The following is a 16,468-nucleotide window of genomic DNA, read 5'->3' on the forward strand; positions in this document are numbered from 1 at the left end:
TAGTATCATTCCCATTTACTAGTTGTGGAAACTGAGGCTCTGGAAGATTAACAAGCCAGTAATAACAGAATCAGAATTTGAACCCAGGTCTGTCCAGTTCTAAAGACTCAACTTTGATTTTATCTTGAAAGTTTCATTTCTCTTTATTTTTGAGAAGGATACAAAAAGCAAATGGAGGAGGGGCAGAGAGAGAAGGAGACAGAATCCTAAGCAAGCTCCACATGGTCAGCACAGAAACTGATGTGGGACTTGAACTCACAAACCATGAGATCATGACCTGAGCCAAAATCAAGAGTTGTATGCTTAACCAACTCAACCACCCAGGTGCCCTTAAAGACTCAATTTTTAATAATACTCTGGGTATCCTAACTCAGAGTGCTAAAACTCAATAAAAATCTAATGGTGTCCCTGAAAGAGCCATGAAAATATTTTTAATGATGAAACTTGTAACTGTCAAATGTTAAATGCATTGATTTTAAGACAAAAATCTAATGGTGAATAAGTTACGTCCCTATTTACTGAAAGATCTTTTTTTTTCAGTCTGTCATCAGCTTTAAGTAATTTAGAGACCTAATAATCTGAGATCTTAAAATCATATATACAGACAAATAATGAAATGTCAAAGACCTACCCTTCTTACAGTTCTTTAATGCTGTATCTCTATAAATTAGTGTTGATTTGGAACAATTATTTGAAACAAATGAGAATAAAACAATATTTAACTTAGTTGTAGGAATAAAGTCCATTCTTTCAAGTTTTCCTTTACATAGATTATGAGGCTTAAAGTGTGTGATTAGTGTCTCAGAGTCCTCAAAGACAGTTTCTCTCAGCTATATTATTTATTTCTCCATCTCAGCATGTTAATGGCATATAGAACATTTCTGTGAATGGGGTATTATTTATTGAATTACCTGAAAAAGATATTGTTGAAAGCATTCTATTCCTAATCACGGGCAGGGGATGTACCCTTAACAGTTGTGCTTCTAAATATGAGCCACCACACTTAGTCATCTCTTTCTGCTACAACTTAGTTACTTAATTCACTTTTTTCCCTATAGTTCACCTTTGGGAAGCCATCTAGTTTCCAACAAAACATACTTTTTATGCTCTCCAGTGTTTTTAAAATTAAATTCAAGGTTGTTTATTAAAATGTCACAATCTGTTCACATTGTTCTGGTGTTCTTTCCCTAATGTGCATATCTTGCTAATCTTATAAATTATATCCCTTCCTTTAATATACCACAGATTTGTTTTAGAGCAGTAGATATTACTTAGCATATTGCCAATGACATGAAGAGAATGTTAATGCTGGACATCATGTACAAAATTATTGGAACTGTGTGTAGAAGTTAAGCAGCCTACATATTGTACTAAGTTAAATAATATAAGCTATAAGCCAGCTAAAGAAAATGAGTAAAGAAATGAGTGATGAAGAAATGAGTAAAGAGAACTGACTGATATTAAGAGAATTAGAATTCAGGTAATTATTTCTTCTTGGTAAGCGATAGAAGCGGGTCAAATATTGTTTCTCTAAGTTTTATCACTTTTTAATTGCATGCATTCTGTTCTCTTTGGTGTGTGGTGTTTCAGTGATGTCAGTGCTATTATGCTGGTATTTTCCACAATCCTCCTATTTTGTAGTTAATATTACATTCAACGCATAATGCTTTGTCTTTCTCTGGTTGCTTCAAGGTGATGACACAATGACAGGTGATGGAGGAGAATACCTAAGGCCCGAGGATCTGAAAGAGCTGGGTGATGACTCTCTACCCAGCAGCCAGTTCCTGGATGGTATGAATTACCTGCGATACAGCTTGGAGGGAGCCCGCTCAGACAGGTATTCACCTAAAGCTTACATTTGATGTCAGCTAGGAGGGAATGCAACACTTTTTTCATGATAATAGTAAAAATGTAGACATAATTATTGATACCTAAACAGGGACTGCACATAACAACTCTGAGCATGTTACCTTACTGTGTTCTTGAGCAGCTTTTTAAAGTTTATTTATTATTTGAAAGAGAGTGAGAGAGAGCAGAGGAGAGGGAGAGAGAAAGGGGGAGAGAGAGAATCCTAAGCAGGTTCTGTGCTGACAGCACTGAGCCCAATGCAGGGCTCCATCTCATGAACTGTGAAATCAGCTCATGACCTGAGCTAAAATCAAGAGTCAGAGGCACCCAGGCACACCCCTTGAGCAACTTTAAGTGCCTATTTTAAAGAACAGGAAACTGAGTCGAAAGAGATTAAGTTACTTAGTAAAAGTCAAACGACCAGTAAAAAGCAGAGAAATGATAAGTAAAGAAATCTCTACTTTTCAATGTAGTGTTTTAATTATTTGCCACTTTTTTCTCTAGGCAAATAAAAAGGCCAGTTTTACCTTATGGACAGGCTAACTACGTGGCAATTACAGACACATGCAGTTTCCTTGAGTGTTTTTGTTAGTGCCATAATTTCTGTGAATAGAAGTATGTTGTGAAGAAGGATTAAAAAGAAGTAAATTCAAAAGGAAACTGTGCCTGAAACTGACTTTTTCATGAAAAATAACGAGACCCCAGTCCTCCAAGAACTTGAATACAAAAAGCAATCTGAGAAAAATATGAAGGAGCATAGGTTTTGTAGACAAATCTGAAGAGGTTCATATAATACTCTGAAGTATAAAATCAGTGTTATTTTCTGACTGTTACTTACTAGCATAACTGGTGTTGGTTATTTTTTGAGGCAAGCAGAAGAACATTCCACGGTACCTCATCAAAAGAATGACTGCCAATTTAGGTTAAGCATATGGTTGTCCACATAGCGTCTTTTTCACTAATCAATAATCTTATGTTTGTAGTTTTAATCTTGGCTGTTTGCTAAGCTATAGTTAACATATACGGAGTCTAAGAAATAGACATTTTAAAGTTATTTTTTTAAATGTTTGTTTATTTTGAGAGAGAGAGAATGAGTGGGGAAGGGGCAGAGAGAGAGAGAGAGAGAGAGAGAGAGAGAGAGAGAGTGAGTGAGTGTCCCAGGCGGGCTCCATGCTGTCAGCACAGAGCCGTATGTGGGGCTTGATCTCAACAAACCATGAGATCATGACCTCAGCCGAAATCGAGAGTTGGACGCTTAACTGACTGAGTCACTCAGGTGCCCCTAGGAAATAAATACTTTAAAACGTAGTCAATTCTTCCCAAAAATAAATAAACGTTGAAAAAAAAAATTAAAAAAAAAATAAAATAAAATAAAAAAAAAACGTAGTCAATTCTAAATGGATAATTAGCAAAAACAAGTTTTCTTGGGGGTTTTTCCTTGAGCATCAATGCCTCCTCCCTATTTTTTCTCTTTTCCTTAAACAATTCAATGTGCATGTAGTGAGTGCCTTTCTGGGCTGGCTTTGTGGTAGTTGCTAGAGGTACAAACATGACTAGGACACAATTGCTAAAATCATAGTCGAATGGGATGTGAGAGAGACTGGGCTGTAGTACCCACAGAATGCAATTGAAACCCCAGCTGTCAGGCTTCCTGGAGGAGATGAGCCCAAACTGAAACACAGTGATGGCTAATGATGGTGAAGAAGGGTGGGAAAGGCATTTGAAGCCTTAATGAGATCATGAGCAAAGGCCCATGGTGTGTGAGAGAAAGAGTATAGTGCAGTGTTGCTAGAGTATAAGTGTGAAGGAGGGGAGATCTTGTCTACATTTTGGGTGGATCCCTCTGACTGTGAGATTAAGGGTGAATTTTAGGGAGAAGTTGTCAAAGGGCTAAACCTGGCAGTTGTGACCACCTGAAAAACTATTGCAGGAATATTAATTGAAGCTGTTAAGAGAAGATTTGAACTTTAACCCTGGTGGTAGTGATCATGGAGAGAAATTGAGAAATGACAAATTCAAATTTGTCATAGATAGAGCCTATCTATGAGGTGAAACTAGCCAGATTTGGTGACAGATTTCACGGAGTGGGTGAAGAAGAGGAAGAAGATTAGACTGACCCCTTGGCTTCAATGACATAGATAGAAGGTGGTCCATGGGGTCAAGAGGCAGAAGGAGGAGCACTCAGGGACGAGAGTGGAAATGCTCATGATGGAGCCCGTGTTTTATAATTGGATTCTGACATCCTGGTAGATTTGGACATCACAATCTGAAGTTTCTTAATAAAAGACTTGAGATTTCCAAAAAATAAAATGTTTATGGCTTTGCACAGATTCATAATAATCTATACATAATCATATCACTGTCAGAGGAAAAAAAACCCTTTATTTTCAGCCTGTTCTATTTTACTAAGAATAAATTCTTGATCTGATTCTTTTTCTTTCTTTGAAAGTACCAGGTTAAGAAAAATTTGGAACAATACTATCTATAAAACAGGGGTCAAAGGTTTAATGATTCCTGTTAAACTGAACACTTATCAGCATTTAAGATGAGGCAATAAAATGAATAAGTCATGGTCAGTTCTCTAGGTCCACACTTGCATTTATGGGACCCCAGATTGTATTCATGATCTCCAACACGGAATTACAGGCAACATCTCATTTTCATGGAATTCTTGTTTCACTGATTTTGTTTTTTTTTATTTTGCTTAGGCAGTTAAGTGGAAATTTTCTTTATTTTTTTTTTGTAACCATTTTTACTTTTCATTATTTATTTGGTATGCTTTCAATAGTACCATGCCCAGGTAGGTATTAAATAGCATGAAAACATGATCCTCCTGGATACATCCACATTTCCTTGCTCACTTTTCGTGTGTGTGTGTGTGTGTGTGTGTATGTATTCAAGGGGTGCTTATATTCTAGAATTATGGATTTATTCTCAAATTAGAATTTTGATGTATTGAATAAGCTAGAAGGGTAAATATATTACTAGAATAAAAGTCTATGACATGCCCCTGGTATGATTTTGTGTTAACATCACAGCTCCACCTTGTGGCTGACAAAACATTAGCATGGCTTCTCCAAAGGAACCTAGTCAGCCTTATGTGTAGTTGAAGATGGTAGAAAAACGATTCTGATGCCTAAAATGTACCTGGATGCAGGAGAACAAAAATAAGTACAATTTAATGTACATTCCTAAAAATATATCCAAATTCTGATTAGATGTTGTGTCCATAGTATTATTGTTTTAAATTAAAAATGCCATTTAAATTTAATGTAAAACACTAAGTAACAATGAACCACAGAAGCTTTTACAGACAATAAAGCACATAAAGCATAAACATTTTTGGATATTCACTTGTTCAGTAGGGTTGAAAAACTTCATTAATTGACTGTCTAATAGTACAGCATACTAAGATAGTAATTATTACGTTTTTCAGTAATTATTACATGTTCAGACTTTGATACTACCTATTGTGTCCATAAAGTAGTTTACTATAGTGGAAAAAAGCATAAATTTAAGACCATAACAGAACTTTTGGCACAATCCCTAGCTGAACAGCAAGTAAAAATTCACACTTCTATGGATACGTGTTATTTTGACCTTACTAACTGAATGGCATGACCTCTGAGTTTATGACAAAAATGAATTGTAAAACATTTAAACCTGTTTGTAATGTTTTCAGTCAGGGTAGAGACTTGAATTATTCCAGACATTTGTGCTGGTCATTATTTCACTAGAATAATTTCTTCACTGTTGGAATATTCTAATTTTATTTATTTAAGTAAATTCTATATATCAGAGACAAGAGCAGTTAGAAACTGTAAACGTTGATTGAACACCCAGTTAGCATTTTAGAAGGCAGCAAACAGTAAGAATAAAATCATAGAGATATTTGGGCCTCGTTCTCACTCATTCATTCTCCCTCCCTCTGTCTCTCCAACTTTTCTTACTCTCTGTTTCCGTATGTTAATATTTTTCTCTCTCTACCCTAATCTCATTTTTGGTTGTAAGTCAACTGTATCTCTTTTGTTTTTTTCTTCTCCTTCTGTATTTCTTTTCTGTTGAGGCTTTAGGAAAGATAAAAAACAAAACAAAACAAAAAACACCAGTACTCTTTTGGCCCTCTGATTCAAACCAGTTAAGAGATAGACCCAGGTATCAAGTAGATAGATATCAAAACAATTTATTACTGATGCATAGATTGCAAAATGCAGCTCTGTGCTTGCAGCCAAATGAGTTCTTTAAGACTTCATTCCCAAGCAGACAGACATCCACCGAGTTATAGTATCACCCTGAGTGTGGCAATTGAGACCCAACTGCCTTCTTTCAAAGTTCAGACCTTTATAGTGGTGGCAGTTATGCCACTAGGTCTTATTTCATGTACCTTTATTGCCAGTTTGTTCCCATCCAAGCTAAATTTCCACTTTCTCTTTGAGACCTGTGTTTCCGCTATTCCAGTGTCGTGTTTAGGAGTCAATTCTACCTACTGCCAGAGTCTCTACTCGCTGTTGTGAGCAGGCATGTCTAATCCTGTACCTCAATGCCTCTTGCTCCTTTTGCACTATTCATTCATATAGATCTAGCACATTTACATGTGTAAAGTTACAACTTGGAGCTCTGAATTCTAAAGCCATGGATAGAGCTAATGTAATCTACAAATCTGAGCCGGGTAAGAACCTGACAGGGGAAGATGGTTGACCCTATAGACAGACCTATCATTGTAGGAAGCTGATCCTTCACACCTCCCTTTTCCCTTCTCTTGGCCAAATTCAAAACAAAATAAAGCAAAGTAGAATTAAGACCTATGTATCTCTTGCTGCCTGGTACAAAACATATACAAGTGGATCTTAGCTATCTTCATGATTTAAAGCAGGGGAAAAAAAATTTACTCAGCAGTTGAGACGAGCTTTTGCTGAGATTACAGATCCTTTCCCCCAATAATTTAATCTGTTTTCATCCTCAAATTCAAGGTTAGGCCAAAGTTAATCATAGTAGCCTGCAGCCTGTTTGTGAAGTGCACCATCGAAATCCCAACTGCACAACTGTAAAACCAGCCCCAATATCAGCTGCCAGGACTAAAACCCCTATGGATGGGCTCACTAAGGTGTCTGGGCTGCTCCTGCCTTTGCTGTGTCTAGAGCCTGAATCTTCGAGAGCCTATATAACACAAAATAGTGAATTCCCAAATTAGATTTCTTTGTATTATAAACACACATTTATATAGGATCCGACAATCAGCTGCTTTGCTTCACGTCACTTTACCCTCTGATATTCCAGGTCTATTTTAGGGGCATAAAACCTGCAGCAGGATAAGAGGGTGAAGGCCCTAACTTCCTATGAATTATCTACCAAATGATGATTTCCTCAAAGATAACTGAAGTTGGCTATATTGGCACTTCATAAAAATGACAGTATAAGGCTTACAGAAATAGGTATATTTGCAAAATGAAAATAGTTTTTGCTCAGAAATATGCTAACCTGACATTTAGTCCATAATTCTACAGTGCTTCACTGGCCAAATGCCTACTAGCTGAAAGTAAATGAAACTTTGCTTCTATAAATATTGTGAAAGCTTGCACATCTCTATTTTTCCCTATGGGCTTTGGGCTAATGTTTTGAATACAGATATTTAATTCTGAGACTAACACGTATAAAATATATGAGCTTATATGAGATCTCAATCTATTTGTCATTTGATTGTGCAAATTGATTAGGAAGGAATGAATTGCACTTATGCAAATGTCAAGTTTTACCCGTCACATTTGCGTATATCATTCCGAAGTTTGAAATTCAGATTTATCAAAAATATACAGCATCAATTATCAAGGCCTAAATCCCATTTTGAAAGCAAGCCTCATTTTTCGGTTGTGTCCACTGGCAGTTTGTTTTTGTGCTGGCAGATGTGTCTGTGTTCTGGTTGGTGCTTAGAAACGGTTTCTTGTGCTCTTGCATCTCATCGCCACAGCAACCGGCACTCTTTGGTGCTTCACTCACCACACAGAGGACATGCAAAGGGAACAATGCTGCCCTTTGAAATAGCATTGTTGGAGACACCAGAGACAAACAAGAGGAACTCCACTTCCGCAGGAAGCATGCATCTGGTCACAGTTCATTTCACTCTGTACCTTCCAGGGGAGTGCACCAGTGTTGAGTCATTCACAGTTGGAGAGGAGGAGAATGAAGCATGGAGAGAATGGAAAAATGAGAGAAAATGAAACCTGTGCTTTCATTTTGTTCTCTCTGAGGGTGGTCTATTCCCCGCCCCCCCTAATATTTTTCTTAGTTGCAGGGAGATTAACATTTAACACAGATTTAAGCAACCTATTCTGGCATTATTTCCTGTGTGAATTTCTTGTCCTGGCAGTAAGTAAACTACAGTGGCTGGTTTCAAACACTTCTGGGAGGAAAATAAATCAGATTAGAAGGATCAAATTTTCACTTCTGGATTCCCTTGTGCCCTTGCCATTGAGTGGTAGGAACCAGTCAAAAGATGTGTTAGTTTAGTTGTTGGACAGAAAGGTAGGGCAACACAGAGACCTGGGTTTTCTTCTCCCATGGTTGCGATTAATGTCCCCCTGGAAGTTGCACTGTTAGCTAATAGCAGGCTTTTTTCACTCTCCTGCTCGGCTCATCCTTCCATCCTCCCAACCCTGCCACTGCTGTTGGTACATGACCATGGCCTCCTGCCAACCTACCAGCCTTCGATCCTTCAGTTCCGACAGGTCTCACACCCTGAGCCATGCCTCTTACCTGAGGGACAGTGCCATGATTGACGAGACGGTTGTCATCCCCAGTCACCAGGTACGTGACTTTTTACTTTGACGTTTCAACTTTCTGGAGAGCTTTTGAACATTACTGGTTGCTGAAGATGTCCAGAGAAAGTTTTTTTTGTGTAAAGAAAATCCTTTTAATGTGGTTGACAAGCTAGGATAAGAGTCTGAGGACTTTTCCAAAGTGATATGCTGCATGTTAATTCTTCTGTGGAGATTATACATTAAATCGATTTCTTTATAAAATATCTGTTAAAGGAAAAAGTGAGATAGGATGCATTTAAGGTATAAAATGAAAGGTACAGGTAAAGATATTATATTTACCTTATATTTAAAATTGTTTTCAATTCCCAGAAAACAGGGAGAGGCAATTATGGAATATTTTAATCTTAGATGTGATTTTATCAGTTTTGGCTGGTTGGATATAGAGAAATAGATGGGAATACCTATCTTTAAAGATAATTTCACAAATGTGGTCTTATGTCAACAGTGTAATTTAAATGGGAATGCATTATAAAACATGCATTTTAAATGACTTGGCCTTATATTTTTAAATGAAAAGGTGGTAATACCACTTTCCTGTGATACTTTTTAGAGTTCATTATATTTTATTCACTTGGAAGAAAGTATTTTTGTTAAATCCCGTGTTCTTTGTATTTAGGTGTCAACTCTAGCCAAGGAAGCAGAAAGGAATTCTTATCGTCTCAGCTGGGGCACTGAGAACTTAGACAACGTGGCTCTTTCTTCCAGCCCTATTCATTCAGGGTGAGTAAATCAATATTATGTATCCAGATCGAGAGGTAAAAAGAGATGAGCTTGAAAATAACAGCTTTGTCCAGTAGCTTTAGCTGATGGCTAGCTTACAGGGGAAGTGACCTTTGTTTAAACTTGTAAATAACATTGCTTTATCCAACATGGACTCGATCTACACAAACAAACCTGCCCAAAGAGTTGAATTCAGCATAGAAAAACTGACTGTTGTTTTAAAATAACTAGTAGAATTGCGTCAGACAGCTTGTTAACTAACCAGAATATACCAGTGGCCTCCTTACTGTTCACATTTTGTCTGAAAGATATCTTTAAAAAGAGGGACAGGATCACTTGCTTTCTAGAAAGTTCTGTTTTTCCAAGGTTAACGGACTAGTTTAATAAATGCCTTTCCTCACATATTCACGCATTTAAAATAATGTTTACAGACGTTTGAATCACACAGATAGAAGAGTTCATATACTGTTTGAAGTAGGGGTATACCAAAAAGGGAAATTTTAATGCAACCTGTCAGGTTCTCAGTCACCTTCTAAAAGTTATCCAGATAATATGTAAGTCATTATGCATGAAATGCTCCCTCTTTGTATAAACCCATTAAAAAGTAGGATTACTTAGAGTTAATAATTTTGAACATACTTAAAGATGTTCGTAAGATGTAAGAATTCAGTTATGCAGAAAATAATTTGCTTAAGGAGTTTTAAATTGTTTCACTCTTTGCAAAAGATTATTCCCTTACGTTTTGGTAGTTTCAATTTGTATAGTAATTTTATAACTACATAAAAGCTTTAAAAATATTTTTCATTTAATCATTTCCATTTTCATTTAAAGAAGCCTCACTTGTATTTTATCCGTGCAATACTTTAATATAAATTATTATCCCAAACTCCTTATCCATAATCCCTGGAACTATTTTGAGTGGTGGATCCTTTCTTATTTTTATTATTCTAAAATATTCTCCTTTCAGAAAAGCATTCAAAGATACTGTAGTTAAAAATTTGGGATCTTGTAGTCTAATTTTCTACTATAGGCTCATAGAATTTAAAACTAGTTACATAGATATTGAAAATAATCATAATATTCTTTTCCTTTTTAAATAAGTAAAAGGCAGTTCCTGATACAAGAGTTATTTCAAGTGAATAAAAACCAAGTTAAACATCATCCAAATTTACTAACTTTTTTTAGGTGTAAAAGAGATAATTAAAGTCTGACAGCTATCATTATTCTAAAGACATAACATTACATTCTTCTACCAGATTTCTCAACAATGCTAAGGAGGAAAAGAGTCTTGGACCTAGAATACTGAAGGACAATAGATCAGAATCTAGAAATCACAATAAAATATTTGAAGTCTATACCAGCCTACAAAGTGACAAGATTATTTTAGGCAAAGTGTGATTAAATATCAATAGCTGAATTTACAGGAGTCAAAGTGTTATGGTAGTACTTCAGTTTTCAGAATAAATAATTTACTTTAAAAAAGGAATTCCTTAAACCTTTTAACTACTGAAGGGCAATAAACTATTCAGCTTAAGTACATCAATATACACACCAGTTGTATAAAACTAGAAACATGCCATAAGTAATTCTAGTTAATTACTTATGATGAAACAAGATCATCCACTGGTTAAAAATTAACCACTTATTAAGATAAGGATGTTTAAACTCTTGGTCTGTAATAAGCTAATTTTTCTATAAACTTCAAACATGATCATTGATTCTAAACAATTTTCAACGCTGGCTGTACATTAGAATCCCCTCAGAGCTTTAAAAAATACTGATACCCAGGCCCCCAACTCAAACTAATTACATTTAAATCTCTGTTGTTGGGGTCTTAGCATTGGCATTTTCTGCCAGCACCAGTAGTCCAAATATGTCTGTTTTATATATAAACTGTTAGAAAGGAACAACTTTGCCTAATAAAGCTTTGATTACCAGGGAGATCTAGGTAATTAACATATACCTAGTTCTCTCAAATGTTTTTTTATCTCTTCCATTCACTTATTTATTCTTCACACATTGCTGAATTCTACAAGGTACTAAACCTTGTGTCAGGCACTAAGGAAAATAGATAAGTAAGATCTAACCTCTACTTTTAAGAAACACACCTCTCTGTTGTTTTTGAAGTTGGAAGACAATCAGTGGAAGGCAGATAACATGTTGGTTATTCAAACACTAACCAAAGTGTGCTTTGGAGTCAGACCAATCAGAATTCAGTTCCCAGCCCTGACACTGGGCAAGGACACTGGGCAAGTTATGTAAAATATCTATTAACATAATTTATCTATAAGTTTCAGTTTATAAGATGAGTGTTATATTATGGATCCCATAAGGGAGCTTTATGGATTCCATGCCTCTTAAATAATTAGCATTTTGCCTTGAAAGAATACGTACTCAATAAATTATAGCTATTAGTATTTATATAACCCTCATATACACCTTCTAAATCCTTCACAAATTTCAAATAAGTTAAGCAGAATGTATTCAGAATACTTTAAGTGACAATACCACTCTAGTATAATTCATAATGGTAATATTTGACTTGTTATTTTTATTAGGTTATATCTAGTGAGGTCTCTAGAATTTGAATGCAATGCCACAGATGACTCTAATGGGATGAGTAATTACACTGAACACAAGGATTTTGAGTGTCATGGTATTTGAAAGCTACCATGATATTAAAGGATATGAATAACATTCATTATATCATATCATCTATAATTTCTCTTTTTCATTTTGTTCATTATACACCAGGCACCCGTGTAGTCATTTTTATATAGTTTTTAGGGAACTAAGTTTTTCTTTAATTGATTGGGAGAATTCTTAAGTCACTTCCAAATCTACCCAAAATGTAAGGAATAGTTGATTTTTAGATAAAGGGGATAATAAAGTCAGCGTTTTTTTGCATATGCCTCTAATTTTATGTATAATGTTCTATTTGATTCCATAAAGGGCTTTTAGATTAATAGAAGTCACACTTTCTACCAAAAGTAGTGTTAGTAATTTTCTTTAACCTCTGCTCTATTTTTTGAATGACTAATGTCCATGACTACAAAAGAGTAGGTATCAGTGCTTAAAAAAAAAAAAACAAAAAAAAAACCTGTTCTGCACCCAGTATATACAGCCAATATCTGGTGAAAGAAAGGCTGACAGTAATATTTTTGTTGCTGTTCTTTGGATCGTGTTACTGATTCACAATCTAAACAGTCATTTCTAGCAAGACCAGTCATGAGTATACCAACATAAACTTGGGCAAAGAATTTGAAGTTTTTAATTCTCCTCCATTTCATAAGTGCATAATGAATTAACAAATAAGGCACAGTTTCTAGTAATAGTTTTGTGATTCATTTTAAATGTTATTATTTCAGTGGTATTATTTTTATAGTCCTTTAATGACAGCCAATGCCAACAATTAAATGCCACTTCGTGATGTTATGCTCAAATATATTACAGGAGCTACAAACCTATAAGAGAGTGATCTTTTAAAGGACTCCTTTTTCATTAAAACATGGTGACAATTTTGCTGTGAATCTAAAACTACTCTAAAAAAAAGTCAACAAAAACACTTATGAAGGTAATTAGTTCAAATAGTGGAAGGTGACATTAGAAAGGCAAGGAAATCAAGACTGTTTCTCATTTGACAATATTTATCAAATTCCTATAGCAGTTAATTTAGTTGTTTATGTATTTCAGACAATCCAGTTTCTTAAGGTACATGAGGGTAAATTCTTTTGGATGAAGACAATTATTTTCTGAGTGGCAGAACAACTGTTTTGTAAGGCTGGATTTCTGGTCCATTAAACATGTATCCCTTTGTATATTGTCAAGTGTTGAAAACACAAGTGAATCATATGAAAACTTACGGAGGGTTTTGTGGAAAAGCAGACTCAGGGTGAAGAGGCATGAAAGGACTAGAAAATGGGATTAGACAGTGTGGCCAGTGAGAACAGTAAACCACAAATCAGGGAATGAAAGTCTTGAAAAAAGCATAGTTTTTTGTTACCTGCTAGTAGGTAATTAATGTTACCTTCTCTACCTTATAGTTGATGCTACTGTTTGTCATTGAAGCTATTTAAATTGTGCCTTTTCTGCTTGCATTTCTTTGGAAGAAGACCAAAAGGGCATTACCATTATTTTGAAAGTATTAAAAGTATGACTGAAAAGTTTGGAGACTATGTCCATCAAATCAAAGACTGTGATTTTTATTACAATGCCCCTTGGTGTTTGGCAACTTCCCCAGGACACTCAGACTTTGTTACATGACCTTCCCCCAGCCAGTGTTGAATAAGGCTACAAATCCAAATCCAGTGATTTTATCACATCCCCAGTTCCCTGAACTGGGAGTCATTGCGAACCCCCATACCTTGCTCTTCTCTCCGCATTTGCATAGAGCTATATTTCATTTGTATTTCCATCTTTTTTCAGTGAATACTGTATTGGTGTATAAGTAATATATTTTGGTTGAAAGTCACTTCTGATTTCCTTCTTTATATTTCACTTTATCCATTCCTTCTCTGTGCTAAAGTATCTATTCTGTTGCAGCCGCACCTCTCCATGTCTTGATCGTGACAACAGCAGGTGAACTTCTGCATAATTCCTTCTCTGAACATGTCGCCTCCTCCTCTCCCCCTTTCACCATCTCCTTCTGCATATACCCCATCTCAGGATGCTTTAGTGTGAAGATACCTAGCCAGAGAGAGAGAGAGATTTATATTCTCCAAATTGTGGTCATTTCTGAATTCTCTTTCTCTGTGGTGAAAGGAAAGTGGGTATTTTTTTTTTTCCTTTGGAAAGTAGGTGGGGTTGCACCACAATTAATGTAGAGCTACTGTGAGAGCCTGTTTTGGACCTGAGTCTCCACATCTCTACTTCTTTGGTGAGAAAAAGTGCTACATAGAGCTGAAGAATGTTATTTTCAGCTTTTATGCAAATTGGTTGAGCTATTTTAGTTATATTGTAGGTTATGATTTTAAGTGTCACTTAGCAGGGGTTTTTTTTTTTTTTTAACTATATTCTAGGTGAACCAAAGTCTGAAGATTTATTAATAGGGCATTTCTTTGCTAGTACTGCTTTAAGTGCAACCTTTTGATATTTTGGAAATTGTGCTATAGAATGATTCTAGCCAGTTTTCTAAAAATATCTATTCTTCATTATTTCAATAAAGTTATTTTTAAAGGTTCTTATCAGACTACTGATTATAGTATTTTTATTGTACAGTAATTCACCATGATACCACAGCTTGTCTGCAAATAAGACAGTTTTTTATTTTCCAATTTTGGAATTCAAAATTTCAAATCCATCCTTTTACTTTTTCTGAAACACACAGTAAATATTCTGTTTCTACACATGAACGTTGTGAGTGATAAATAATTGGAGATTTTTTTACAAATTGGAGCCAATTTTTTTTCTTTTTTAAAAAAATTTTTTTTTCAACGTTTATTTATTTTTTTTGGGACAGAGAGAGAGCATGAACGGGGGAGGGTCACAGAGAGAGGGAGACACAGAATCGGAAACAGGCTCCAGGCTCTGAGCCATCAGCCCAGAGCCTGACGCGGGGCTCGAACTCCCGGACCGTGAGATCCTGACCTGGCTGAAGTCGGACGCTTAACCGACTGCGCCACCCAGGCGCCCCATGGAGCCAATTTTTTTTCAAAGCGATTTTCCACCAGTTTTTCAGTCTATGGAATTTGGAGAGGTAGGAAGGAATTAAGGGAGTTAGAGAGGAGAAAGAGCTCACGATATTGTTTTCTCCCATAACCCCAGAAATCAGATTTAATTTAAGGCCCTCTTGCTATGTATATGTGGATCACTGAAGCACCCTGATGACTTTTTTTTTTTTTTTCCTATTTTCACCCAGTAACTAACTCTGAATGCTGTTAATTCCCTGTCCCCACCCCTGGATGAATTAAAAGTAAACCTAAGGATTAGTAACTTTTGGGGTGGAGGATGTAGTCCTCAAAAGACCAGAGTCATTGTTTTCTGCTGCCTCCTCTGAAGCATGTACCTGTTTAGCTAATCAAATTGTGTATTTGCAGGCAAATCATCTGCATAATAATGGTGGACTGCTTTTGCTTTTATTCTTTTTAAATTGTGATAACACTGTATCTCACAATTTAGAAAACATCAGAAAGACTTTCTGTTTTGCATGATTGCTGAATTTCATTTGGAGAGTAAGATATGCAATTGAAGCTGAGTATATTCTGTGATAAATTTTGTCTGTACAGTCTTCAGTCAGTGTTCAGTGGAATGTGCGTACACATTTTCTCCAAAACTGTTCGTTGACTGTTTTAAGCATCCAGCGAAATAATCTATATTTCTTGCAGTAAAAGCAGTTTATTTTCCAAATAAAAATTCTTACAGAGCGTCTGACGTGAAACATTTCAGTAGGTTTCCAAACTTTAGTTAACAGGAAATGGTACATAGAATTTTAACACCAGCTCACTTTAGAGTTTATTTAGCCGAATTCTCTCATTTTGTGGATGAGAAACTTGAGGGCCATGGTTACAGCAGTAATTCAAACAGAGATAGATTTAATGATAGATGACGGATAGATCCAGGAAAGAGCAATGTACTTGCTCCATTATCTTGTGCCCTGTGATAATAGCTTACTTAAACAGTGAAGTTCATAAACTAATAAAAACTCCACCATTGTATTAAACTGCTTTAGCAAGTTTCCATGTTCATTTTAAATATCTGATAAAAGTTAGTTTCTCTGTTTCTTAGGTGTTGCATTATATTGCACTGTAGTTTTTATGACATTCAAAATACACAAAATCATATGGGTGTAGGGAATGGAAAAGGATGGCAACAAGCCTTTACTGACTTCTAAATGCTTTACCCACACATGATTTAATCCATGCTACACCCTCGGTGGTAATACGATTCTCCCTCATTGAGACAAGGCTTAAGTATTTTTTTTTAATATTTATTTTTGAGAGAGGAAAGAGAGAGAGAGAACGGGAGAGGGACAGAGAGAGGGGGAGACACAGAATCCGAAGCAGGCTCCAGGCTCTGAGCTGTCAGTACAGAGCCCACGTGGGGCTCAAACCCACAAACTGCAAGATCATGACCTGAGCCTCCCAGTT

General features: G+C 35.9%; 1 protein-coding gene across 2 annotated transcripts in view; it reads left to right on the forward strand.

Annotated features, from left to right (window-relative positions):
• ANK2 (ankyrin 2) overlaps nucleotides 1-16,468 on the forward strand; it is a 243,421-nt gene that overhangs the window by 172,419 nt on the left and 54,534 nt on the right. For both annotated transcript variants that reach the window (XM_047090905.1, XM_047090906.1), the window contains 4 exons: nucleotides 1,693-1,837; nucleotides 8,547-8,649; nucleotides 9,280-9,383; nucleotides 13,926-13,961. In XM_047090905.1, the coding sequence (XP_046946861.1) occupies nucleotides 1,693-1,837; nucleotides 8,547-8,649; nucleotides 9,280-9,383; nucleotides 13,926-13,961 (388 nt within the window). The remainder of the gene's footprint in view (nucleotides 1-1,692; nucleotides 1,838-8,546; nucleotides 8,650-9,279; nucleotides 9,384-13,925; nucleotides 13,962-16,468) is intronic.

The sequence above is a fragment of the Lynx rufus genome, unplaced genomic scaffold (assembly GCF_022079265.1).
Source record: "Lynx rufus isolate CCGP_SWC_20201006 ecotype Redwood Valley unplaced genomic scaffold, mLynRuf1.p SCAF_3, whole genome shotgun sequence".
Classification (NCBI taxonomy): Eukaryota; Metazoa; Chordata; class Mammalia; order Carnivora; family Felidae; genus Lynx; species Lynx rufus.